We start from the raw sequence: 27,997 nt of genomic DNA on the forward strand, positions 1-27,997 counted from the left end.
CCCAGGCTGCTCCGCGCCGCAGCCGGGGAGGAGGAGCCGCTTTATCGGGAGCCCAAGTGGAAATTTCCCCGTCAGTTGCCGGCTCCGCCGCGAAGGGAGCACCAGCGAAGGCCTCCTACTCTCGTGTCCCCGTGTCGCGCCGCGTCCTGCCCGCTGTCATGTCCAACTACATCCACGTCCCGCCCGGCTCGCCGGAGGTGCCCAAGCTGGACATCACGGTCAGCGAGCGGGAGGGGCCCGGCTACCGCCAGGGCGCCCTGCAGCTGCTGCGCCGGCTGCGCCCGCACTGGAGACCCGAGGAGGTGACGCTGCAGGTACGGGGGTCCGCGGGCCGCTTGGCGCGGGGCTGCGGCAGCCCGGGCCGGCAGGGCGGGGAGCGGCAGGCGAGGCAGGGGCGAGGGCGGGCGGCCATTGTGCGGGGGAGCTGCCGCCTTGTTTCCTCCCCTCTCTCCCTCCCTCCTTCCCCCGCTCGCCGCCGCAGCCCCCTGCGCGGAGCCCCATTTGCTGGGCGGCCCGGCGGCGGGGCGGGGCGGCGCGCAGCATCCCCGGCTGCCTCCTTCCTTCCTTCCTTCTTTCCATCCCTCCCTCCTTCCGTCCTCCTCCTGCCGTGCCCTGCCCGGCGGAGCTCGGCTGCCCGCGCCGGCGGCGGGGAGCGCTCCGGGGCCGGGCCGAGGGAGGGAGCGGGAGCGCCGTGCCTGTGCCGGCTGGGTGAGCCGGGGCACAGCGGGGCACGGGCCGGCCCAGCGGGGCCCTCCGCCGCCCGGGGCGCTCCCACGGGCGGTGCGGCCCTGTCGGGTGCTTCCTGCAATAAAGACCGCAGTAAATATCTGTCTTGTGCTCGCATCCGGCATGGGGTTCGGGCCCCGCTGAGGCCCGCGCTCGCTGCTCCTGGCACAAGCACCGCTGCTGTCTCTGCTGCTCTCTAGGTGAGCAGGCATTGGGACTTATGACGAGTCATCTGCCGGAGGATTGGCTGCTTTTGTGCTTCTAGAATATACTGAACATGGCCCCTGGACTCAAAAACTCCAGCCAGTTTGCCTGGTGGAAATAGCGGTCCAGCCTGTGGTTGGTTGAGCGCTTTATTATATGCTCGGCTGTGTTATTCAGCACTTGTTATTACCTGGAGGTGTCTCATCTCAATGAAGTTCCCCTTTGGAGAGCTGCTGAAGTAATTCGTGTAGGAAAGCTGGGCATAAATTGAGGTAATGGCATATAATTTGACTGAAATTTTCTGGTGTCTTGAAAGAAAAATGGAACTTGACACATGACAGTTCAGTTAGCATGAAAATAAAGCTGGTGAGCTTTTCCTAAGTAATTGTTTCAGATAGTGGCCATAAGTTATGCACAATCCCAACATCTCAAGGTGAGATGAAAATAACTTTTTACAACATGTAAAACTAAACGAGGTTGTTAAAGTTGATAGAATATCTTGAGTTGGGAGAGGTCCATAAGCATAATCCAACTTGCTGCTCCTTGCAGGGCTACATAAAGTTATGAATAGTTTTATTTTTTTGGTTCTCTGATGACTGCAGTTCTCAGCAAAAAAAAATTATGTCTTTCTTTCGGCTTTGTTGAAAAATGAAACCAAAACATTATTTTGTTAAGCAGGGATGACTATCCTTTTGGTAAAGGGGTAGTAGCTTTAAGAAAAAAAAAGTTAGTTCCTTTTGCCGCTCCCTTTGCAAGAAACAATTAACAGGATAAAAACCACCAGTACCATTGGTGTGGAACAGAGTCTCTGTTGTCTGGTCACACGGAAGTGAAGTAGGAGATCACTGTCTGTAGTTAGAGGTTTCTGTCTAGAAGATGTCTTGAGTTTAGTTTTAAGCGAGTTACTGTCGGAGCACAGCCTCTCAGCTCGGTGTTTTCCTTTGGAACAGCGGAAGAGCGCTCTATTCACAAAGCCCTCAGCCCTGGCCTGTTGTTTTTAACTCTCTGGCTGCTGCTGAGGCTGCAGTGGGCGAGCGGGAGCAGCAGTGCCGTGCTTTGGAGCCGGCTCCAGCAGCAGCCGGAGCACATCCACGGGGCACCTGCAGGGCACAGACGGGTGGTGGCTCTCCGGCAGTGAGCAGCAGCAGCAGGATGCCCTGGAGCCCTCCCTCCAGATGGGTGTGTTCAGGAGGGAGATGAGGGTGGCACTCCTGTCAGGAAAATGTCCCTGACTAATCTGAAACAGCAGAGTGGACAAAGAATGGGTTTAATGATAGCACAGTGATGGGTTTAATGAACTACTGCTGCTTCTTCAGGTGAACTCTGCCATTTGCTACCTTTGCTCTTAGTAATTCTTGGGTCAGAACACTTAGTAAGCAGTTGAAGAGTCCAGAGTTTGATTTGAAAAAGTTAATTAACTTCTCTTGCAAAAATTTACTGTTGTGTGTTAACTTGTTTAGTCAGCTAAACAACTTTGAAACTGTAGTTAGGATAGGTTAATGCTTAATCCTTGCTTTCCCTAAGATTTATAAGTACCTGATATCAGGAATATATTTTAACATTTGAATTTTTTTTGCACCATAGCATCAAACACAAATGTAGGATGGAAGATGAAAGTAAGCACTGAAGGTATTAATTTTTATTGCATTATTTATCAGCAAGGCTGTAAGATCAGAAGCATCACCTGTTACTTTTTGAAATGGAAGCAGCTACACTGTAATGTATCTCCTTTGTATGAAGTTATAGGTGAGTTTTGTCCCTACAGGCCAGTACAAATGTTCAAGTTACCCCACATTGCTAGGGAGAAACAGAATTTTTCTGCATGAACACTCATCTTCGTGTATGTTGTGCACTTGTCAGCTGAAAATGGTCTCAGGAACTGCAGGGAATTGGGTGCTTGATTTCCCAGATCCTGAATGCTGAGGTTTGCTTTCTCTGTGTTTTTTAGCAATTGCAATGTTGAGCAGTTCTGGTTGGAAGTAATCTTTGGAGGTCTCTCCCAAACTTCTGCTGAGAAACTCACTGCTTGTTAAATTCACAAACTGGCTGTTGTGAACATCAGAAACAGGGTTTTTTAAATTTCATTTAAAAATGCTCTTCTGGCTCAAAACAGGCCTTCTGAGTTTTGTAAACTTGCCTGAATTTTGACAGTGGGCATTCCACTTTTTATATTCTGCATGATTCTTAATGAAATATCAAAACTTAATTGTCTTTACTGCTTACTTTTTAAAAGAGGTTGTATTACCCTTCCTACGCAAAAATGCGCTCACAGGTTGGATTTTTTTGCCCACCTTACAAATTCCTTGGTTTTTCCCTTTGGTGGAGGTTCAGGGAAGATGGGTGTTGGCTTACAGTGTGGGAGAATTAGTTACCCCTTCAGCAGTGCTGATCCAGGATTCTTTTATCCCATGACTGTCTGCCTCTTGTAAGTCTGGTGGCAAAGGAGGGTTCAGTAGGATAATGCACAATTTCTCCTCTGCAGTGTAATGTTACAGTGCAGGGAAAACCTGCACTGTGTCAGAATTTCTTCCCATTCTGAAATAATATGTAGTATTGAGAATAAAGGCTGCCTGTTTCTTATTGGTGAAAAGGCTTAATACCAATAGTGTTAATTTATACCATTATTTGGGTAGACCAGAATGGTATAGGTGGGAAAAAAATTTGTTGAGGAATCATTCAAAGATCTAAAATAATGAAAATGTTAGGCTGGCAAACAGTGCTCCTGTCCTGGATGCAACCTGAGGAGAGGTGGAAAGAATTTGTTTTGCAAAGGGGATTAAATTTTTCATAAAGACACTCCATAACCTCCCCATGCAAATCCTGCAAGCAGCTATCACCTCCAAATAAGTTGGATTAATTTGCTTTTTTTAATTCTCTGAAATATCTGGGCGTTCCTTGTTTTTTGGTACTGTGGTTTTTTTGGTTGTGTTTTTTTTTTCTCCTGGATTTACATGTCTTTGCACTTACCAGCACTTGGCATGATTTTGCCACTGCAACACTTTATAATTTGCAAAGATTTGTTCCTGCAGCTATGAAATGTGAATGGGATGGACCCAAGGCTTACAAAAAATTGTACTTTTGCCAGTGAAACAACCACCCACCTGCTTCTATGTTTACCAGCTTAGCTTTTGTCTTTTTTTCTTTGATTTTTCATCCCGACTTGCACTCAGGAGCTTTTCTTCAGGCAGTCTTTTCTGTCTGCTGATCGAATTTATTTGCTTGTGTTGATCTTGATATCTTTTTTATAACAAACTGTCATTTTGTTCAGAGTTCTGAACTTGTTGGAATATTTGTTAGTTTATTTAAACAGACTGAGCGTGGGTTTAAAAGCATTGAAATAATTGAAAATGTTAGTGTCTGGGAAACAAAGTAAATAAACTAACTTTATTTTGTATCTCAGTGCTGTTAACATTTTTCAAGTGAGATGTTTATTGCTCAGCTGGTTTTGGCACATCACTGGCTCGAGCAGTTGAGAAAGCAGTTGCCACATAAAGAGGAAGGGCTGAATCCACAGAGAAGTGCTGATGGCTCCAAATGGAGAAGTGATGAGTGAGGAGAAGAATGAGAGAAGTCAGAGCTGCAGCCTGGGCTGCATTACTGATGTTTTGTGGAAAAGCTGTAATTTGAGGTGGGCCTTGGAGGCAGCGCCACAGTCAAGGGGAAATGGCAGCAGGGTTGGATGTCCTTGGAGGCTGGGTTGGTTTCTCCAGTCTGTTTCAGCTTCTGATGAAGCCTGATAATCTCAATCCCTGTTTCTAAAGGTTTGTGTGGTGTCTGTGTGGGGCAGACACTGTAGTGGCATTTTGTGTGAGTGATGTGCCTGATGAAATTCAGCTGTGCATGGTAGAGGGTGCTTAGTGTGACTGAGGCTGTGATTACAGGGAATCAATGTTTGTTTAGGCACAGCTTGGAGGAGTGCATGGCAAGGGAGGTAAATTATGCTACAGGCTCCCAGCATTGAAAGGAATAGTCCAAGACAGTTCAGTTCCTGTCCCTCTGCCCCTCCCTCCCCAGCCCCCAGGCATTTCACCTCAAAATCTTCTGGGGGAGGAGCAGCAAATCCATCCTTTGATTTAGAATAAAGTATTAGGCTCTTTTCCTATTAGCTTTTCCCCAACTATTATGGTTATTTAAAAATCTGTAGCTGTTTTAGTCAGTATCACAAAATTTGTAAAGCCAATTCATCACTTTCAAAGTGTTAACTAGTTACCTGATGCTGACTGTTTTCAGGTAGAAGAATATTCTTCAGAAACAAGGTGAGAAATAAGTAACTCGTTTTTTTCCCCTGGCATTAAAAAAAAACCCCAAAAAACAAACAAACAAAAAAACCAACCCCAAACCAAGACAATCCCCCTCCCAACAACAACAACAAAAAACCGAAACCCAACCCCAAAGCCTTTGACATCTCGTCATGCATTCCAGTCAAAAGCAGCCCTCAGCCCAAGAGAAACCCCGGACACGGTGAGGGTGAAGCGTGCGTGGTTTGTAGGCCAGGAGAGCCCTGGGAAGGTTCCAGCAGCTCCATCTGCTGCCAGCACGGCTGTGTCCGTCCTGCTGTCCTGCACAGACCCCAGGAGCTCAGCCTCTGGCTGAGCTTGGCACACAGCAGTGTGCACCCTTCCTTCCTTCCTGCTTTTTTGGCGTTCTTAACACCAAATGATGTCGCTCCTGATCATCTGACCCCCTAAATCCTGCAGACAGCCACTTTCACCTGCTGAGTGAAGTGACCTGGAGCATGTGGCTCCAGAGCCTGGAGACCTCTGAATGAGGCTGGTCATGTGGGAATTTACCCAAGGCATTTGCCTGCAGCTGTACCTTGTCCTTCTTTTGTGGATAGCTACAGGAAGGCAGCTACAATAGCTACAGACAGAAATAACTAGCCTTGTTCCAAGGAGTTCAGTTCTTGACCTGTATACCTGTGGGTGTGCCTGTGTAGACTATACTTTTCCAGAAAAAAGATCAATTTGGATTTAAAATACCCAGTTGAAGGTTTGTGAGCATTAAAGAATCATGTTTTGGAGTCTGTTCCTTTCTGGAGATCTTAAAGTAAGTCTGGGGTTCAGCAGCAGAATCTGGGGAATTCCTGCTGGTTTGTGCTTCAGTTTCACATCACTGTTGTGTTTTTATGGCACTGCAGTACTGTTTCCTGAGTTCCTCCTCCTGTGGATGTCATAACTCAGTCTAGAAGGGAAAAGTCAGCCCTTCTGAGTCATAAGTACTTTCTACTTTGCCCCATGACACTTTTATTTCTGTCTATTTGTTCTTGCTACATGTGATTGCAATTTCGTTTTCATTCTTCTGAACGCTTGGAACAAAGGGATTAGAAAGAAGCTTTCAATGGAACACCTGCTTATTAGATGGAAGCAGATGCATCATGTGCCCTTTCCAGGAATCTCATAACCTTGTAACAGTGCTTGTAGGGTAAGCTGTCTCAAAGGTGCTTCATGTCTTGCTTGTACCATGTGCTGCTCTCTGACACTTGAGTAGCTTAAGCTTATTTGTAGCTTTCTCACCTTGAGTCTGCATTTCATCAAAGAGTTTCTTTTTCTCTAGAAAGCCTTGGATTCAGGCTAGATCTGATCGTGGGCAGTATACAAATATAATTTCCAGAAGTGTTTCTGAGTTTAGTTTTGCCTTTGTATCAGCTCATGTGAAAGTATGTATTGAGCTGTGATAAGCACATATCACAGTAATTAACTTTTTGTGGATTTCAGCCGTGTCAGAACCTTGCTGCTGGAGGTTTTTTATGTGTTGCATTGCGTTCTAAACCTCTGTTCTCTCGGTATTTTTTTTTATTTTATTCCCAGAATTCTCTACTTTCATTGCATTCTGTAGATTCTTCCATCCTCTTCCATGTGGCCTTGAAACTTTGCTGATGATCTTATCCACATGATCAGAGTCTGTTCTCTGCTTTTCATGCTCAGCTGACACTTTGGCTGTAGAACTCCTGTGTTGCTATGCTTCATTCCAGGTTATGTTTTGGGCAAGGCTTTTTAAGCTGGTTCTTTAAATGGTAAAGGCGTTCTGAATAAAAGAGTAAAGTGACTATTGTGTTCTTTTACTGGTGGTGGCAAACACTAGATGTTTTCCTATGATGGAATATGGAAATTGTCTGCTTTGAATTCTGTTATTAGAAAAGTAAGTGAACCCTTCTGCCTTGTTCAGAAGCAAGAGCTAAAGTGCTCCTGGGTGTAAATAATTATTTGTAGCAGCATGTTACAAATAGATGCTAATCAGTAGAGTTCCTAAATTAACAGTTGAGGGAGTCCAATTTCCTTGTTGCAGATTTCTTTTTATTAGTGCTAATGAAACTTGTTTTAAGGGGATAATAGACCTATGACAGAAGGTGTAATGTGCCCAGCAGTTTCTGTTCAACTGCATAACAACTCAAATTCTTACTGTTTCTTTGCACCAGCTCCATGAGCATATTTTTTGGTAGTATCACTATTTCTGATTACCTTAGAGCTTTTCATGGTACCTTTTTTCATAGTACCTTTTTTTCTTTAAAATAGATTTTAGAAGCTTTCATCTAAGTATGGCAGACGAGATTTTTTGACTTGAACAGCTCAACAAGAATCACTTCTGCAAAGTGAACTTGATACTTTTTAAATAAATCAATTCTGGGTTTATGTTAAAAGGCACCTCCCTCCCCCCAGCCCATAACAGAACCCCACCCAAACTGTCAGGGTTCTAAAGAATGATGATGCCTGCAGGTGTGTTTGCTGTTGTTGCTGTGTGTTTTTAGCAAAAGCACTTTTTCACTAGATACTACGGCTTAGAGTAATACCTGACACACAACAGCTCACTGCATTTGTCAGTGTTTTTGTGCTGGGCCTGCCTTGGGGCTTGAGGCAGAAGTCATATCAGAGGGTGCACGACTGGACATGAGTAAATAAGGAAATCAAACTGTTGTCATTGAACACTTAGTATTCTGATGCTGATAAATAGGTTTCTTCTCTTCAGCTGGCTTTCTGACCTCATTGCTATTAAGAATTAAAAAATGTTTGTTATCCAACTTGAAGCTGCTTTTTGCTGCTTGCTTGTTTTACTGTGAGGATGTTTTGTGGGAGGGTTAAGAATTAGGGTTTTGAGTGCACAGAGTGGAAGAAGAGACATGACTGTAAATACAAAAAAACCCCCACATTTACATTCAAGTGTTTTCTTCATGATACTCCTCTGTCTTTAAGATTTTATTTCCTAGTGAACAGTCTAGTAAACGTGTGTTTGGGGAGCTAAGGGATAACTCAGCATTCCCATTGTGCTTGTGGAGGATGCAGATTGGGCTGCTCATGGTGGGATCCCCAATAACTCAGCGTTCCCATTGTCCTTGCTGGGGATGCAGAGTTGGGTTGCTCATGGTGGGATCCCCAATAACTCAGCGTTCCCATTGTCCCTGCTGGGGATGCAGATTGGGGTTGCTCATGGTGGGATCCCCAATAACTCAGCGTTCCCATTGTCCTTGCTGGGGATGCGGATTGGGGTTGCTCATGGTGGGATCCCCAATAACTCAGCGTTCCCTTCCTTGCTGGGGATGCAGATTGGGTTGCTCATGGTGGCATCCCCAATAACTCAGCATTCCCTTCCTTGCTGGGGATGCAGATTGGGCTGCTCATGGTGGGATCCCCAATAACTCAGCGTTCCCATTGTCCTTGCTGGGGATGCAGAGTGGGGTTGCTCATGGTGGGATCCCCAATAACTCAGCGTTCCCATTGTCCCTGCTGGGGATGCAGATTGGGTTGCCCACTGTGCTGTGTGTGCTTTGCAGCTGTTCACTGATGGCATCACCAATAAGCTGATTGGCTGCTACGTGGGGGACACGAGGGACGACGTGGTGCTGGTCCGGATCTACGGGAACAGGACGGAGCTGCTGGTGGACAGGGACGAGGAGGTGAAGAGCTTCCGCGTGCTGCAGGCCCACGGCTGCGCCCCGCAGCTCTACTGCACCTTCAACAACGGCCTGTGCTACGAGTTCATGCAGGGAGAGGCCCTGGACCCAGAGCACGTCTGCAACCCTGACATCTTCAGGTGAGCTCTGAAACTCTGTGAAGTCTCATTTCATTGTGTGTGTAGGAAGTTCTGCCTGGCCTGAGGGACTTTGGGGTTTGAGCAGAAAATGTGTATTTCTGTGAGCCTGTGCTAAGCTGGTGTTCACACTGCCTTAGTTCTGGTATTTCAGTGCTGAACAGCGATCCCCACTGCCTCCACAGAGCACTGTACTCATTAAAGGTCTGGGTATTGTGCTTGACACTTGCACATCTTACCATTGCACAGGTCATTGAATGGGGGCTCAACTTGGTTAAAGTATTTCCAGCTGTTTCCAAGACATTCCTTTTGTGAATAGATACCAGAAAGTTCCACTGAGAAATGATTTTTTTAAACTCTTAGCAGTGAGCAGAAAGTGCTGATGTTGTAAGATTTTAGTGCGCTGAAATGTATTTGCCTAAAAATAGCAGCTAATTTAAATCAATACTTGGAAAAATAAGCAAGAGTAGACTGTAAATGCAGGTGAAGTTTGTGTGCTGTAACTGAACTCCAATCCTTCCCCCTTCCCTACACACAGGTAGTGATCCTAATGAACTTTGAGTCCTGAAATGTGCTGCCCTATGGCTGTGCTCCTCTTGTTTAAACCCTCTTTGAATTCCTGAGCTGTATTTTTTAAAATTTTTCAGTTAAATATAACATTAATTTAATTTTAATTTTTTTTAGACTCATTGCTAGACAGCTTGCTAAAATCCATACTATTCATGCACACAATGGATGGATCCCTAAATCCAATTTGTGGCTGAAAATGGGGAAATACTTCTCTCTCATACCCACAGAATTTGCAGATGAGGAAGTAAATAAAAGGTGGGTATTTCATCATGTTCTTTCCAGACTTCACATTCCTTCTGCTGCAGTTTGTGTTTGTACAATATCATCAGACTGTGTCGCTCAGAAGGCAGACTCCAGCTTAAAAATATTCTTCGTGTGACTTTGAAATCATGGACTTGCTGCATTGCAATTAAAGAATGCTCTAGCAAAGTGGTTTTTCTTTTACAACATCAAATTCTTAAGAAACAGAGAGAACGTGAATAGGTAGCTGAAAATGCAGAGGACAAAATGGCCATTGAAGTGTAATCTGTGACTAGACTAAAACTCAGTGCTGATTTCCTCTGTATAGATACATGTGGTACCTAATACTGCTGTGTGTTCTTCTTGGAGGAAGTACTGGAATGTGAACAAAAAGTGAATGAAATTCATGCAGTAATTCTTTCTTTTAATCTTTGCACCTTTAAAATGTGTGGGAGTGTATTCATGTTCTGCTCCTGATTCTTGGACTGCTGTTGTGTTTACAGCACAGATAATCCCCAGAAATTGTTTTCTGGGGAGGACAGAGAAAAACAGTTGTCATAATTTGACTGCTGTTGTGCCTTGGGAAAGAATGCCCTGATTGGGGAGAGGGTCTGTTGAACTATTGGCAGGAAGAATGTAGAGAAAAGTACTTGATTACAAATGCTTGCTTTGGAGCAGAGTCCTAACTGTTAACTCTGTTTCCTTACACCTGGAAAGGTTCCTAAGGGACATTCCGAGTCCTCAGGTTCTTCAGGAAGAGATGGCCTGGATGAAGGAGAGACTGTCAAATTTAGGCTCACCAGTGGTGCTCTGCCACAACGACCTGTTGTGTAAGAATATTATTTACAACAAGAAAAGAGGTAGGTGTGAGTAGTGAGGGGCTTTGTCTGAGCTGTAATTGCTGTGCTGCAGCAGTGGTGGTGTTTTACTCACTTGTTGGGTGAACTCAGTGTGAGCTTTGGAGACCCAGTGTAATGGCAGTGATACCTGTGCTTAATTAGCTAATTCTCCTCTGCATGCTACTGTATAGGGGAAGAAAATCAGTGTTCCTTGCTTTTCTTTAATGACCTCATGAATTTGTTAATCCCCAGCTTGCTTGTATGCCTGGGCTTCAAAGTATGTAACTGAAGGCTAATTCTGTTCTGGGTGTATAAAGCTTTTTGGAAGAAAAGATCGTGCAAGTACAGAAAATAACATGAAAATTGTCTCCTGCAACATTTTGTTCTGGTTTGTGATTGTGGGGAATACCCTTTCATAATGAAGTGTCTTAGTGATATTAATTACTGCATTCAGTAGCTCCATTTATTTTCTGCATGAGGTACACAGACATCTTGAAAGATTTCTTCTGTAAATGCTTTGTTTAAACAGTTGTAGGCAGCACACATCTTGGCAAAAATGAATTAGAGTTTTGTTTCTATTACTATACATTTAACTCATAGTTCAAGTTATTGAGATCTGTTAAAGCTTCCATGTAAACCCACAGCTAATTGATTTTAGTATTTTGGGGCTCGGTTACTAAGTGAATCAATCAGGAATTAAACCAAGCAAGGCAAACTTGTGACACTAAAATGGCCACTGTGCAGTAAAAATACACCATTTTCCTCCCATTTCAAATACCTGAGCTCAGCTGAATGTGACTAATCAGATTACAAGGCTTTCTCTTGAAACAAGGATGACACATTCCTTCTAGTAGCTGCATATTTTTGTGCCAGCTGAGTAGGACTGTTGGTATGCAAGTTATGTGCCTTAACTCCTAAAGGACAAGAACAAAACCAAGCTGGTGCTGGTTCCAGTATGAAAACTGGCTGTATGTGCTAACACATTTCTGCATCACCATGTGAACTGAGGGAATAAACTCTTTTGGTGGTTTGTGTCCAAGTTTCCCTCTGAGTATTGCTACCTTTGAAGGGAATTGCTTTAATTTATATATGCCTGTATGTGTGTATGCACACTAACAATGCTAGTAACATAAACTTTAAATTCTGTGAATTCAGTACCAAGCTTGAGAGGTTTTACTGAGTTTCAATGATGGACTATAGCTCTTCTTAAAAAGAGAAAGGGGGGGAAGCATGAAAGGTGTGCATAAGACCAGACTTGTGGTCTTACACACTTGGAGTTGTGATACTGTAGTACCAAAACGAAATCTCTTTTTACCATGTGGCTTTTTTTAGTGCTGAAATTGCCTTGGCTTTTAGCATTCCAGAGCAGACCCACTGAGATAAAAGTAATTTCTGTAGTCACTTTTCATAGCAGATGCATGCAACAAAAAGAAAAAGATCTGAGGAATCCCTTTCAAAACTTCCCTGTTGTGGTCGATAGGCTTGAAGCTCCTAATTGGAAAAACAAATGCTGCGTGCTTTTCTTTTTGTTAGCAGAATGGGGGAAAAACAGTGCCAGCAGTGCATCCCTTGTGAGCAATCCTGCAGTAACAAGTGCGTGAGTGTTTAGAGTTTGGAGACTGGGTGGGGAGAGGGAGGTTTGTAAAGTACTTAGGCTTCAAGCAAGCTGTAAACAGCTGGGGGAAACACTTGGAAATGTGAAGTAAATATGTTATTAAACTTATGTTTGAACACTGTACGTGTACTGTGTTGTGAAACTTGTGCAATCTGGGTGCAGCAGGGACCATTTTCATAGTAACCAATCCTCAATGCCATCTGTAGAAAGGATGGTTGTCATTTGGAAGCTGTTTTTTATAGCACACTTTACAGAGCATCAGCAGGAAGCTCAGCTTTAACTGTAAAGGAACATGTATAACTGGAATTGTGTTTGGCAGAGCAAAAGCTTTTCTTGGTATAAAAGAAAATTGTGCAAGAGCACAAAATGTAATCTTTTAAAAGATGAGCTCCACTAGGCATGGCATCCAATTGTCTGAAGGTAGTTAACATTTTTGGTGAATGCAATACTCTGACTAAATTCACTCTTCCATCTAGAAAAGCCTCTGTGTGTCCAAAAGACCTTGGTGACCCTAAACTGAAAAGAAGAGAAAATGGATTTTCTAGATTAACTACTTTATTTTTTCTTTATTCCTCACTAAAATCTGTGCAAAACTGGTAGTACTGTCTGGCTTTTCAGAAGCTGTCACAAAGAAAACATCATTTATTTGTTTTAGTAATACTGTATTTATAATTTTGTTTTTGAATGCTTAATTTGCACATTTACTGGTTGGAGGGATGTGTGGGGATGTGTTTAAGCTACAGACTATCAGGATGTACTAGGACTTGTGTCCAATGCAGTATGAATAATTTTGGCTTGTTCCTGAGCTTTGCCTTAGACTTGTCCTCTGCATTTAATTCACATCAAGTTTTCAGAGTTGGAAGAAAAATCACAGTCATGCCACATACTGCTTCTAAGCAAAGTCAGTCTCCTGTCCTTATTTATGAGCCTGGAAGAGCATGTTGAGTGTTAACTTCATTTAATGGAGTCTCACTCATCTGATTTGAATTTGTTCCTGCTGTGGCTGAGAGAACTCTGCCTCTTGCTGTTTTGCTAATGTCCATTCTCAGTCACTCAGGATATGGAAATCTGCAAGTGGTACTTTACGTAACTTATAATTATCACTGTCATCTACCCCTTGAAGGATATAGTTCAGCACTTCACATTACTTTTTATTGCAGTTTTCACATCAAGAATATTCAAAATACGCTTGAGGCTTGGTGCTGCTTATTTATAGACCTTGTGTTCTGATGCTCCTAAATTTGTTTGGTTTTTGTGGTTGTGTTGGGTTTTTTTTTTTTCCCAGCATGACCTGGGAATTTCCAAAAATACCTGATATTTTAAGAGTATTCAAATACTTGCTGTTCAACAAGATCCAGCATCAGAGGTTGTTTCTGTTTGTGTGTGTGCTCTTTTTGCATATATGAAAATCAGCTGGCAGGGAGTTTTGTGTAGGTAGATGGATAGTTTTGTTCTGTTTATTCCCTCTGCCTACCCAATGTTTTCTATGATCCTTGGTAGGAGTGTGTGGGTGCTCAGTGCTTCTGAAGATGGAGGCTTCTGCTTTTGATCTAAAAACCTGTTTTGTTTTGCTGAGCTCTTTTGGGTATTTATAGCTAAAATTATCCTTTGGGTGGGTGAGCTGTTTGTGAATTTCCAAGCGTGTTCCTAGCACGGATCCTTGACTTTGAGGCTGTTTTCCAGGGGCTCAGTGAGCAGGATGGGACAGAACTCAGGGTCCATCCCTCAGCTCTGGTAGCTGCAGCCAGGACTTGGCAGGGGAGGTGCTTTCCCTGTGAAACCATTGGAAAGGAAAAGCAGCTGGCAGGAGAGGTGTCCTACCTGTCAGATCCCTGAGGAGATCCAGCAGATGCTTTCTTGGTTGCTACTTGATCTGTGTAAAAGTGCATTTCTGGGACATGGAATATAGTGAATTCTGCATCTTCCTGTGCCTTCTGTGCGGTGTGTTGCATGTTGTCTGCCCTAGGAAAATGCCTGGAAAAAAGAAATGTGTTTCAGCTTGAAATATTCCCCACTCCTGACATGTCTATTTCTGTCAATAGCCGTAGCTTCTCCAGAGAGCTTGTTTTCAAATTTTCTCATTTCAGTAAAGCACAAATACACTTAGACCAGTGTCTCTTGCTCTCAGGAATATTGATGGGATGTACAATTTGTGTATCTTTTGGAAACCTTGAAACAACAGCTACCTGCTAAGCCAGTAACGTCAGCCAGGGCTTTTAGAAGTGCCTTTCTCATATGAACTGCAGTAAATCTTAAAATACATTTATTTTAATAAATTTAAACAGTGACTGCAGACTTTCTTCTGCTTTTCCTAAAGCAGGGCAGATGTATGTGTGTGTATGTACTTATATGTATAAGCTCCTCTATGTTGCACATTTTTGAAGCAGCAAAGGTCAGAGTTTTTGCTTTCAGTTCTACAGAAAGAACTGTGCATATTTATTTTGAGCAGTTGTGCAAAAGCTAATTTAAAAGGTTGAGTTGCACAGTAGTATGAGTCTGAAATGGATCAGTGTAAATGCAAAGCTTTTTTGCTTTGAACTTTTGTGTTATCAAATGGGAGTTTGCCAGGTTTTCTCCATCTGCTACCCAAGGGCTGGGTATGTCCTTGTTCCTGCTTTGTGAGGACAGTGCCTGGTAACAGCCCCACCCATATCTCGTTAGCTTCAATTTCTGCTTCTGTGTAGTATTCTTTATATCTGGAAGTAAGTTGTTTAAATGTAATTAAAATTTCATGGTGGCATCTAGGGATGTTCTAGGTGAAATCTGCTAATGAAAAATTTAAAGTATTTATGTCCATATTTTACTAGCAGACTTTCACCTGCCGTGTTTGGACTTTAGGCGAGGAAGGAAGAAAACAAACCTCTCAATACAAGTGATATTAAATGTCTGGGGGCAGAAGGGGGTCAGGAGATGACTTGTGTAGCTGAACATCAGCCAGGGCTGGGATTTTAACTGGCTCTAGAGGCGTGTGCTGTGAAAAGCAGCGCAGGGGAGCCAGTGGCAGGGGCAAGGCTGGGACCCTGCCAGTCAGGCAGAGCACAGGTTCAGCAGTTCAATTTCCATTTCAAGTGCTTAGACAAAAAGATTTGTCCATCTGAAAAACATAATTGTATTAAGAGTTCAAGAATGGCAAAGATGAACTGCATAGCAAAGAACACTTCTAACAAACTTTTTCTGTGCTGACTTGGTCAGGACATTGGTGAAACTATTTTACTTGAGGTGTACAATATTCCTAAATCTTAAGGAGGCAGTGTAATAGGCATTTAAAATCCTTAGTCTAGGAAATACATACATAATGTACTTAATTTCAACATTGTTCTTGATTTTCTTTTTAGCCTAGAGTTTTATGTTAAAAGAGTTTTCATTGTAATAGAATGAATATTTTTGTTAATTAAATAATGCAGGTAGTGATAAAAAAAGAGTATAGAGAGGGAGAAGGGTGCAATAGTGAAAATTACTTATTTCAGTATAGCAGTGAGAAATTTAAGGTTTTACTTTTTAATGTTCTAGTGCAAACAGATCTTATGTTAACCCATTCCTTAATTTCCTGTTTTTTTAGTATTTTTGCTGGTTTTCCTTAGGATACAAGAGCTCTAGTTTTACCTGATCAATCCCATTTACATTTTGAGTGTCCTGTGTGCTGTGGACACTCTTGAGCAGCTTTAATGCATTTTCCCCAGCTTCAGTGCAGGTGAACATAGTTTGGAAACATTTGGGGCTGTGTTTGCTGCTTGATCAGCCCTTGTTTGCACAATGCTACATAGTTTGGTAGCTTTGGCCACCTTGGTCTGATGGTTTCTTGAGGCTGGTTGAATCCAGCCTAAAAAAAGCAACAGTTTGGTGTAATCTTGCTCTGTAAGAGTGGTAGAGGAAACAGGAAGTATCAGCGTGTTGCAATGTGTTGGTCCACTGTGGCTGCACATTTGTGTGGTAAATAAACAGGACTGTTACTTTTTAGTCAGGGAGAAGCTGATCTGCTATTTCTACATAAAGATTAAAGAAAGAATGTGCTGCTGTACTTCTCATTTTGAGAGTAAGGGAGGCCCTCATGTGGTAGAATTTAAAATTGAAATTCTCCTACTCAGACCTGAAGCAGAGAGAATGGTAAGCTCTAAACATAAGAGCTTTGCTGAATGAATATTTACCCTTCAATATCTCATATTGTACAAGTCACAGCCTTACCCTGAAATGTCTGAGTGCACACAACTCGGTGCAAATGGGTTTGTGGTTTGTTTTCCCCAGAAATCTTCTAGGGACACCAGAGGATCAGGCTGGTGCTTGATTTGATGTGGACTCTAACGTTGCTGCTGTTGTCTCTCACACAGGGGATGTGCAGTTCATAGATTATGAGTACTCTGGGTACAACTACCTGGCTTATGACATTGGAAATCACTTCAATGAATTTGCAGGTGAGAATTGGGTTTCTGAGGTGAGAGTTGACTGGTTTTACTAAAAACCCCAGCAAACTCATTCTTGTTTTTGTTTGTGTATCTGGTTACATGCTTACAGCTGTCAGCTCAGGATGTGTTGCTGCCTCATTTTGCAGACCAGTTGTGCCCTTCCTTTGCAGGTGTTCTAAGCCAGAGCTGGAAACATCGTGTCCTAAGTTCTGATAGTTAGATAAGCTCAGAACACACAGCTTTCACCCTCTCCTCCTGTGAGGTGGCACAGCAGAGACAGCCCACTGTGCTGAAATACTGTGGTGACAGTATCCTGTGGGATTCCACGGTGCCAAAAGGCAGGATTCTGTGTTTGGTGGTGGTTTTCAACCTCTGCACCAAGTACTTGGCCTGTCCCAAAACAAGAAGTAAAGGCTCAGACTATGTCATAGGGAAAAGGTGGGGTTTTAGGAATATGCTGTTTTTAGATTAATTTATTAACTAGCTCAAATTTTTTACAGCAAGTGCCCATTCCCCTTACTCCATAAAGGAGAAATGACCTCACGTGTGTGCTGTACTATTTCAGAGCATGGGCCAGCAGGGAAAACCTACATAATGATCAGAGCAGATGGAAAGCACACTGTGGTGAAATGAAGAGCCTTAATCTACCAATTGCTTCACAATGTTCAGTTTAGATAACTTAAAAAAAAAAAAAGAAATCAGAGTGTGTACTTGGTGATTTGAGTTGTATAGTTGGTAATTTAAAGATTTGGAAAGCAAGTTAAATTAATGAGGATTCCTGAATTCACTGGGAGTGACAGTGAACTGTGATCCAGGCCTGGGGCTCTGGGCAGACTCCCTATGGCCTGTGACTAAGCACCTCCGGTATAGGAGGAAAAATGGGATAAAAATGAGTTATGGGCTCCTAATTCTTCCAGTGCCCTGTGGAGGAGAGAGGCACACTCACAGGAAGTTTTCTTCAGATGTGGGCTCAGAGATAACTGGGGATGCATCCAGATTTGGCTTGGGATGCTGTGGCATACAAGTCTCTTTTCCTACAAAACATGTCATATTTGATCTATTTGTGAGGCTTTTTGTTTCATAAAGCAAATACCTTTTCTAAGCTTTTTCTCAAAGCCCATGGTGTTGAATCCCAGCATACAGGCAGACTCCATCTGGCTGAAAACATAAATTTGTAGTGTGGAACACTCTGATTTGTATGTGGGACGTTCTTGGCAGCTTGTAATTTAAGGTGAGGTTAAAGTAAAAACGTGGTTATTTGTTCACATCAGTCTGTGCCTGTGTGTTGGGGTGGGAAGGGGCACAGAAATGGACTACTAGTGGTAGTACTAAAGGCTTTCTCATGGTCTTCTTGTGCAGCATAAGGTTCTGATAGTGTTCTTGTCTTTTCCTAGGAGTAAACGAGGTAGACTACAGCCTTTATCCCAACAGAAAATTACAGGAGCAATGGCTGAGATCTTACCTTGAGGCCTACAAAGAATATAAAGGATTTGGCACAGAAGTCAGTGAAAAAGAAGTTGAAGTTCTGTATGTCCAAGTGAATCAGTTTGCACTGGTGAGTAACAAACACTTGATTAGAATATTTTAAATGATGCAGAGAAACCTGATACTCTTTGGACAAACGTAGTTGCTATTTTCTTGAATTTGAGTGTAGTGACATGTAAAGAAAACTTCCATGAGAAATAAAACTTTGCTGTTCTATGGAAACTTGCTTCTCTGTTGCCTATTAAATATTCTCTGTAGGATATTCCTGATGAAGGAGGCACTGCACATTCAGAAAATGAGGAGATGAACTTTGAGGGAGGGTTTCTGTTGGCCTGGCAAGTCTAAGTTGGCCACAGCTTATTGTGGATCTGTGTTGAGCTTTTGCTTGTAGTGGTAAGAAGACAGAAGAACAAGGTAGTGCTTCATGAAGACATACAACTTTAAAAGCCTTTTTAAAATAAGATGATAACATTCTGTTAAACTAGAATATATGGATTTAATTTATTTTGTCTTTTGCAGATAAGTAGGTCACTCTAGAATCTCTTGCTGATCTTGTTTTGCCTAGATGATGTGACATGAAATGTTACAGCCAAAGTGCTTGTATGTTTTTTCTTCTGAGAATAACATTTGTAGTTATTTTTATTTTAATTTTAGTCCTCTTTCCTACTAATTCAAGCACTCCTCTGTTACTGCAATACCCTGGGTTTTCTGGCAAAAGCTACTGGCTGCAGTGAGGACATAGAGTTAACAGGAAGCTGATTATTAAACAAGCTTTACAAACAACGGCTTGTGTGCTGCTATTCTTTTAAAATGTTAGTTGTTACTGTCCAATTCGGCTGGCCCATTCATTTAGGGTACTTGGAGCTGCAGTTTAGCAGGCTGGAGGTCTGTTTGAGAATAAATAGCAGTCTTTTGTCAGTTCCAAACAGTGGCCATAGTAATGTTTAAGAGGATGGAGACGTGTTTAGAGAGCAGGTCAGGACTTGCCTGTAGACTGCCTGTGGTGGACACCCTGTGGCTCCTGTGTCAGGTCATGTGGGGGGCTTTGGGAAGGGAACACTTGACAGCAAGTTCATGGATGTTGATGCAGGGTGATGAACTGCAGCTCTCTGGCCAAGTTATCTGAACCAGAGGCACAGGATTCACGTGGGCACAGATCAGTTGCTGTTTTGAGGGGTTTTCAGCTGTGTCCATGGATGTCTACTAAATTCCTGGTCAAGGGTTCCATGCAAGCCTCAGGAAGCCATTTAGGTAGTTAGTATGAGCAGTCATGTACTGAGGTTCAGGGTCTGTCCAGAAGTGTCTTCCAGGGGACACTGGCAAGCTTATGGCCATCATGTGTTCTTTTTGAGGTGTGTTAACATCATGTCATTAATATGATCCATTTCAATCTCAAAGTGAGCAGAGGCCTCCAGGCTACTTGTCTGGGCTCCTAATGCAAGTAAGTCTGGACCAGATGAGAAATTTGTGTAAATGCTGATGAAGTAGAGCTTTTCTTAAAGCATTATATCTCTCTTTGTCCAAGCCAGCAGAGAAAGTGAGTGTAATAATACAGGTCTAAGGGTGAAATTGAAAATTCAAAAGGCGTTTCCTGTTTGCACTGGAGTTCAATACATGTGGAGTAATAGAAATTTACAGCAGCAGAGGTGGTGGTTACATTTCTGTGGGTTTTTTTAGCATAGTGTATATAGTCATACAACAATCTGCTTAATAGATGACATAGTTTGTAAATGGAACATTGTTTCTCTTGAAAAGCAGCAATCAGTTGCTGCTTTCAACATGAGGAGGAAGTTAGACTCCAATGGATTTCCTTGTCTGCTTGTGAGTAATTTATTCTGTAATACTGCTTATAAATCTCTTTGGTAAAGAGAGATCAAATGACTTTACAAAAAGATTGGGGTTTGAGTGTTCTCTTATAGATGAAGTTTTGTCTCTGTGAGAATATGTTCACACGTTAGATTTAAGATAAGGTTAATTTTTGCTGCTATTGTCTTTTTCTTTCAGGCTTCGCACTTCTTTTGGGGATTGTGGGCTCTAATTCAAGCCAAATATTCCACCATTGATTTTGATTTTCTAGGGTAAGTGTGCTTGCCATGTACAATCACGGGATACTGAAGGGTGGAAGGGACTTGTGGGGCCATTTAGTCCAACACCCCAGCTATCAGACACTGAGATCTGAGCTACACACCTGACCTCTCTGATCATACACTAAAACTCTTCATTTGTTAGGGAGAAGAAGGCAGTAAAAGCTGTCTGCCAGTGCTTTTTGTTGCTGAGAGTTCTCTAAATTGTGTCCCTGGGCTAAAACACATGGTTTTCAAGGCAAGGAACATAATGCTTTTGGGAATCAAGTGTTTTTTTTTGCTGGGGAGACAGAGGCATGGAAGCTAAGGTGGTCAGTAAGGTGTGCTGTTGGTCGGGTGCCAGACCTACATTTCCAACAGTGAGGGTCAAGGATGTAGTGCAAAAGAGCTTGATTACTTATTGCATGGAATATTGATCCTGGAAGTTAAGTTCTGTTTCAGGTGGATATCTGTGTCTGTGGCCTTTTTAAAATGGTCTTTCATGGCAACAAGCAGAGGAATTAACGTCTCCATTGGGGACCGAGTAAGGTGATAGGATTCATCATTTTACCTGGCAGGAGGTCCCAGGTTTGAGGGTTTTTTGGGCTGTGTAATGTCATTTTTGTGGGGAAGGCCGATGTGGGCTCCCGGGTGGCTGCAGTACCGGGCGGCGGCCGCCGGAGGGCGTGAGAACACCGGGATAACCCAAACACTTGTGAGATCTGGAGATTCTGTTTTTTCATCGGGATCCAAAATTCCTGTGGCACTGCACCTGGGGACAGTCCTTTAAAAACAGTCAGACACTAAACCTCTACCCTTGATAATCCTGGAGCTGCATCTCTTTTGCAAGCTGGGACTGGGGGGTGGTAGAGAAGAAGTCCTATGATATTGCTCTGTTCCTGGTTTCTTCCTTTGGCAGCTGCTAAGAGTCAATTTTGGAGCCAGGCTGCTGGGGTCAGTGGAACTTTGACTGGTCCTACTTGGTATGGCTGTTGTCATGTGAAGAGTTAGCTGTTCCTAACCTGGAATGTCTCTCTCCCTTTGCCCAGGTATGCAATTGTTCGGTTTAACCAGTATTTCAAAATGAAACTGGAGGTCATGGCGTTAACTCTTCCTGAGTAACGAAGAGGAGGACTCTTACCAAGTGGATAGACAACCCCTGAATCTTTTCTGAGAACAGATACTGGAAAAAAGCTAAACATTTGTTGAAGTGCTGTAATGCTCACTTGGTGGTTCTTGCTTTATAAATAATGCCTCTAGACAGTCCTTCAATGTTAAATTTATTATGAAGAACATACGTACTGCTGTTGATACAAAACGGATTAGAAACTTGCTAAATCTATAAAAAGTTGTAGAAATGGCAATTTAATCCTTCTTTGTAAGTTAACATATGTTGTATGTGAATTATTTATTATACGTTTAACATGATTCCGTTGCTGCTTTCATCAGTTTGTGTTAAAGTTGGGTGCAGACAGTGAAGTTGTTCCAAAGGATTTGTGTAACAACTTACTTTATTGAAGTTGCATTCACTTATGCTGAAGAAGACATGTCAGAGACAATTGTTCTTTTAGAGGCCTGTGAGCAAAAGGAGTGAAATAGACTTGTGAGATCTCTAGTGTGGTGTAGCTAGGGAGAAGGGTTGGAATGATCTTTTATTTTCCCCCCCTTTTTTAAAGGTAGCTTTCCATAAATGGTACTTTTTTTTTGCACAAGAATCAAGCAGCTTGTTGAAATGATAAATAACACCTTGATTTTTTTTTTTTTTTGGCCTGGATTGGGCTGCAGAAATATTGGAGTTCTGTGGCCACAAGATTCTCTGAGGATCTTGTCCCGACCGCTGGTGTTGGGCGGACAGCCTGCCATGCCCAACTTCTGGGAAAGCTGCTGTTTTATTACATGTACTCTTAGAATCAAAGCACCACTGTTCCAAATCTCTCCTCCTTTTTGCAACTTGATCCTGGATTTGAACTCTGCTGTCTGTATCTGTTGTGCTCCAGTGGCAGAACGGACTGTTGGACCCGAGATAGGAGAGCAGAGCTCCTGTGGCACTGGGAGCAAGACACAGGCTCACAGCTCCTGTATCGATGACAACTTTCTGCTTTGTCCCCTTCTCACCTTGGACTCTTAAGTCTTAACTGCCTGGCCCTGTAGTTGTGCAAATTCTGGTATGTCTGGTGGTTCTTTTTTCTTTTCTGTCAGCAAATTGCTTCTGAAAGCCTCCAGTGTGAAGGACATTATGGGAAAGTGTATGACTTTGGCAGTGAGGCTTTGATCATCTCACACATTTTATTTCTTAAAGCTATTATACCAAGAATGGTCTGGATTACAAAATGTTAAGTGAAAAGAAAATGTTTACCTAATGGAACAATGCATAAGTTTGTGTGGAAAAGAGGCTTTACCTGTGAAAGGGAGGGTGGGGCTGGGGGGCAGGAGATGGGAAGGAACCCACAGCAGAAAGCTCAAGCCCAGCAATGTGGTTTGGGGCTAGGCAGACTCTGATGATACTCTGAAAAACTTTGCACTTTGGTCACATAAGTGCCCACGTGTACAAAGTCTGTGCGTGTGCACGAGCACATGCAAACACAAACTTAGCTGGGGAGTCTGTTGTGCAGACTCCAGCAAAGATATTTATTCAAAATTGCTTTATGGCACATGGCAGTGTGTGTGTGTGTGTATAGCATGTACACACCTACATACACGTGTGCTTTACAAAAGCTTGGAGTGATTCAGGACAAAGAAAACTCATGTGAATGAAAAATCTTCACCAATAAAGACCATTTCCAATGGTATTCTGTTGTTTTACAAAAGCACCATTTAGGATTTGTTTTTCCTCTTGTTTATATTAATCTATGAATGTTTTCATTTTATTTTTATTCAGTCAAAACCTTAAAAATCTTTATACAAATTGGAGAGCTGGGAGTTTTTTTGTAACTTGAAATGAGGTAACCGTTTTCATTAGCTGGAGGCTACTATACTGGACAAACTCTCTTTGATTTGAAACAAATGGCTTAAATAGACATTTATAATTTACTTTGTAGCAGTTATCAAGGATGTTGCTAGAGCTCATGAAGGCACTGAAGTCCTTAATATTCTGTACTTTCTCCCTATGGACTTTACTGACATTTGATGAATAATAACCTGCTGTCTTGTATTTCCTTTAAGTTCAGCAAGATGTCCTTGGAACTAAGATTGCTAAAGATTTTTGAACTGTTTGTTACTCTTTTCTACCAAGCAATGGCTTTATTTCTGACAGTGTTGCTTTGTATTTATGAAGTATTTTGAGAGAAGGCTGTGAAGTTCATTTGGTCTTGGGAAATCCAACAGCTGACAGATCCTAATTTTCCCAATGGCTGGCAAAACACATTCCCTTTTCAGGTACCAGTACTACTTAGGTTTGGAGTTACTGTAATTTTTGTCAGTAGTGTTTTGTTTGTACAGCTCAAGTAGCAATAACTGCAGGAGTGGAAGTTTGCTTCCGCAGAACCAAAGCTTTTCCTGAGTGCAGCTCAGTCTCATCCCTGTGGAGGGAATCCTGTGAAGGCACTTTGAAGCAGGTAGCAAACAGTCCCAGCTTTTCCTGAGCCACTTGGAAGGAGCACAAGGACTGTCACAGGTTACAGTGGTGGACTTTGCAGTACTGGTCAAGGCTTTAAGTTTGCACCTTGGAATTCACTTCAGCACTGCTCTGCATCAGCTTTCTCTCCAGAGGAGTGCAGGTTAAATCCATTTGTGATCATCTCTGAGGAAATACTGTAAAGCATCTCCCAAAATGCAATGCCAGTTGCCTTGAGCCTTGTTCCACGTCCCTTTGAGCCAGTAGCACTCGGATATCCTCGTTTCCTGGGGGATATCTGCAGATGCATTCAGTTGGAAGTAGTAATTTGCATTGCAGTTGGTAAGGTAGCTTGAAACTGTGAATACAGGACATTCTGAATGTAAGTTAGGTACTAGAAAACATGTACTTGTTTCACTTAATTTATCTTGGTCTCTGTAATAGCAATGTGAAGATACTGGAAGGAGGACAAAAAAATGACTGAGCTCTAGAAACATCCTGTAGTAGTTTTGACTGTGACTTGCCAAGAAGATACTCTGTTGCCTTTTTTAAGCTAAGGGCATGAATGCCAAAATTAATAATTCTTGCTGTAGTTAAAGCTATATTGTAAATATAAAGAGGATCATTAATCTGGGCATTCTTGCAGAAATAGCATCAAGTCAATAGACTGTAGTGGCCTGGTTGCTTTTGTAAAGCAGAATAGTGTGATTTTTTTTCCTTCTCATTTCTGCAGTCAGATCTGGCTGATCCAGACCTAATTTCTTAGGTCACTCAAGCACTAAAGCTTTCTGAACGGTCACTAGTCTCCTGTCACAGAATTTTAAATCCCTTCATTGCCACTTGTTGATTTGCTTTTTAAAAGGATGTGAAGTTTGCATTGACCAGGTCTGACTGTACTTGTATATACAACAGTGTAAATAACCATTTGTAAATTAGTGTGAATTGTACTCTATCTTGCATTTATGGACTTGTGTATTGCATTGTATTCTCTCCTATTTTGTAGAAATCTTGTTGTAAAGAAGAAATCTAACTCTGTGTGCGGACTTCTTTTGTTAGATTGATTTATAATGCAGCATAATACTTTCATGTTAAGATATCCATTTATAGCCTTGGACGCCCAGTGTCTTTTCCCCCCCATTAGCTTTTTTGAAATCTTGCTCTTGGGAATGAAGAGATCTATTCAGTACTTAGATTAAGAGAAAATCTGTTCTAATAATAGGGCAAACCATGTGTCAGAGGTGTCTGCAGTACCAGTGGGACAGGGAAAGCTATTTAAGTTGTTTCTTTAAACTTCCAAACATTTCCCATTCATTCTTGAATGCTGTTGACTTCTAAACTAAGGGTGTTGGATTGAAGCACTCCTGAGGTGTGTGCTCCCATGGGGACGTTGATTGAGGTAGCTGTGATAGAGTCCCTCAAATGCTTCTGGTGGATGTAGCCTCCTAATAGGATTAGTTGCTAACTTGTAAATGCTAATGCTGAATGCCCAAATCACTCAGTTCTGTGAATTAATTTACCTCAACATTAGAACTATAGAGTATTTAAAACTTATAGCTGAGATATTTTCTCTGTGTGTGATTCCTTCCCCCTCCTCCTTGTGCCCACAGTCCTATTTCTTTTAGCATAAACATGAATCTAAAATCTTCCTTTCCATACTTGGCTTATCACTATTTCCTTTTGGACTAAAATTACATTCTGCTTTGTCAGTGCATGACTTCTGACCTCATCAGAATTTTTTTTGTGTAAGAAGTCCCTTTCTGAAGAGGCCTTTAACCTTGGAAACACAGACATAACAAAGGTTAGTTTTTTCCCTGACTGTGTTTCATCACCGTTGCCTTTCATTGTCTCTTTTGAACTCCATGGTGTCCTTCAAGCTCTTAGTTTCTTCTTCTCACTGGTGTGTTGAATACCTCAGCTGGAGAATTCTGGTTTGCAAATCTTGCTCTCCATCTGACAAATTGACCTTGATGCAGTTTGTAGAACCTCTCAGCCTTACCTGTGGTGACACTTGAGGTTACAAAGATCCTGGGAAGTGAGTTTATCCAAGAAGTGCTAGTCAAGAGGAGGGATGGGCTTGATAAATGTAAGTAAAAGGAAATCACTCACTTGGAATCTCAGGTTTTTGCTGTAGCAAGGTATTGAATATGCTTGTTTACTCTCATGGTTTAAGGACAAGAGCAAATTATAAAGGGTGAAGTTTGTTTCAGAATGAAGCTCAGATTTTTTTAAAGCCTTTGGTAGGTAACAAAAGATTTCAAATACTCTTTTGTTACTCATACCAAAAGAAATCTTAACATTGGGTAATAACTTTTGATGAAATAAAGCTTTGTTCCAAACCGCAGTGACGCTGTGATCTCTTGTTTGGGGCAGTCCCTGTTCTGGTTAGCAGAGCAGGTTGAGCATGTCTCAGTGTCTGTTTCAGGTGCTTGTGTGCTCCTTGTTTTTCGGTTTTTTGTTATTTGTTGTGTGTTAAGATTGCTGAACTGCTGCACTTGGCAACTGTCTGCTGTCATCTTCCCCACGCAGCAGGCTGTAATCATGGCAGTGGAGCAGAAAGTGTTTTCAGACCTGAAGGGAATGCGAGGCTGATGTGGAGCAGTCTTGCAGATGATTTCTCCTCCCTCTTTATGACTGTGAGTGGCAAACTGATTGTTTTCAATAGCTGTGAAAGACAGGAAAAACCAAGCCCTGCTTTGAGCCTGTGCAGGGTAGATGTTCTGTTAACCAGACACAGGATCTTCAGGAAAGGGCTCTCCACGGTGAGAAATCACACCACTCCAGATGGAATGTGATGGATCAAACCAGACTTTGTGGCTTAGAGACCCCCAGTGGGAAGGCAAATGTGTGAAATGTTTGCACAGGCTGGTTCTATAGGAGGTGCTCCATCCAAGTGAAGTGCTGAGACACTGGATAAGGCATTGTTGGATTTTAAAATGTTTTTCTTTTTAAGTGACTTTTACAGTTTTTCTGATCTGTAGAGATTATGTAACTAGGAAACCAGTCAACCTGTGGAGAGAGGGAAGAGACTGTTCAAAAAATCATTTATACAAAAGGAAGCACCTTTGTAGCTGATTAGTTTGCAATACATTGTGGTTTGGGCTTTGCTGTGTATTTGATAGTGTGGATGGTGCTCTGCACAGAATTCTGTCATAAAGGGTTTTATTACTGTTGGGAAATGTCAGAAAACTGACTGGCATGGCCCTGAAGACCACTGGGACCTTAGATGGCCAGACTTGACCAGATGACCAAATTTTTGGTTCAAGGTTTCACACTCTGTTTCTGCAGCCCTCTGAAGTTGTCAAGCTGCTCTCACAGTTCCCTGTGCTGTGGAATTTAGTTCATGGACTTCCCCAATGTCTTACTGAGAGATGACACAGAGGGAAACTTCATAGAAATCAAAAGGAAAGGAAAACAAGTTACTTGAAATCTAGCAAGCAAACTTTGATGCTAAATGCTGACATAACTTCAGGTGCTGCACCAGCCTATTTTTGTGGTGTTGCAATTGTTTTTCCTCTATTTAGTGGTTTTGGGTTTTTTCCCCACATAGAGACCCTTACAAAATGCAAGATGAAAGAGACCCTGGAAGAGAAATGTAAAAATATCATATAAAATGGATAAAATACAGCATGAACTGGAGAACAAGTGTGTGTTTCTAAATTTTTGGTAGTAGTAATTCCTAAGTGTTATCAGAAAATGTGTCCAGCCTTCAGTGTGTGAAAGAGTTGTTTTATTTTGTAGCAAGTTTCCCTGTACCATTTTGTATCACAGTGTGGTAGTTAATGCTGCTGTTAGTGCACAATGCTTTGGATGGTCTGAGCACGGAGGATGTTCCCAGTCTTTGAGGTGTGGCTTCAAGTTAGAGCCCTTGGTTCTGAGCCTCTCCACTGAAACCCTCTGAGCGCTTGCAGACACAGGGCCACAGCATATGAGGAATATTTTCCATTTTGTGTCATTTTCTTTGTTACTGCGGATTTTTCAGTGTTCTTTTAAACACAAGTCCACTCGTGTCCTGTGAGTAAACTGAGCTCAATTTGTAAAAGAGCCTTTGTCATCCTCTAGCACTGTCATCCCCCCAAAGAGTCCCCCTGCCTCTTGTGTGTTGTGGTGTTTAGGTGCATCATCTATTCATTGGAGTGAACTGTATTTCTTTTGAGCTAAATGTGATTGAAACTATTCTAAGGCCTTCTACCACTGATTAAATGAAGTAATGTACCTTTCAAAGAGATTTATATTGTGTAAATAATTTCAAAGTGCAACAATAAAGTTGGTTTCTAATGGCA

At 42.3% G+C, this 27,997-nt stretch overlaps 1 protein-coding gene across 1 annotated transcript; it reads left to right on the forward strand.

The window, feature by feature from the left end:
- Positions 1-34: 34 nt before the first annotated feature.
- ETNK1 (ethanolamine kinase 1) lies at positions 35-27,997 on the forward strand. Its single transcript, XM_066549531.1, has 8 exons — positions 35-314; positions 8,696-8,955; positions 9,637-9,777; positions 10,480-10,622; positions 16,542-16,625; positions 18,011-18,171; positions 20,106-20,179; positions 21,214-27,997. Exons 1-8 carry the CDS (start codon positions 159-161, stop codon positions 21,284-21,286), a joined length of 1,092 nt encoding a protein of 363 aa, XP_066405628.1. The 5' UTR covers positions 35-158; the 3' UTR covers positions 21,287-27,997.

The sequence above is a fragment of the Molothrus aeneus genome, chromosome 5 (genome assembly GCF_037042795.1).
Source record: "Molothrus aeneus isolate 106 chromosome 5, BPBGC_Maene_1.0, whole genome shotgun sequence".
Classification (NCBI taxonomy): domain Eukaryota; kingdom Metazoa; phylum Chordata; class Aves; order Passeriformes; family Icteridae; genus Molothrus; species Molothrus aeneus.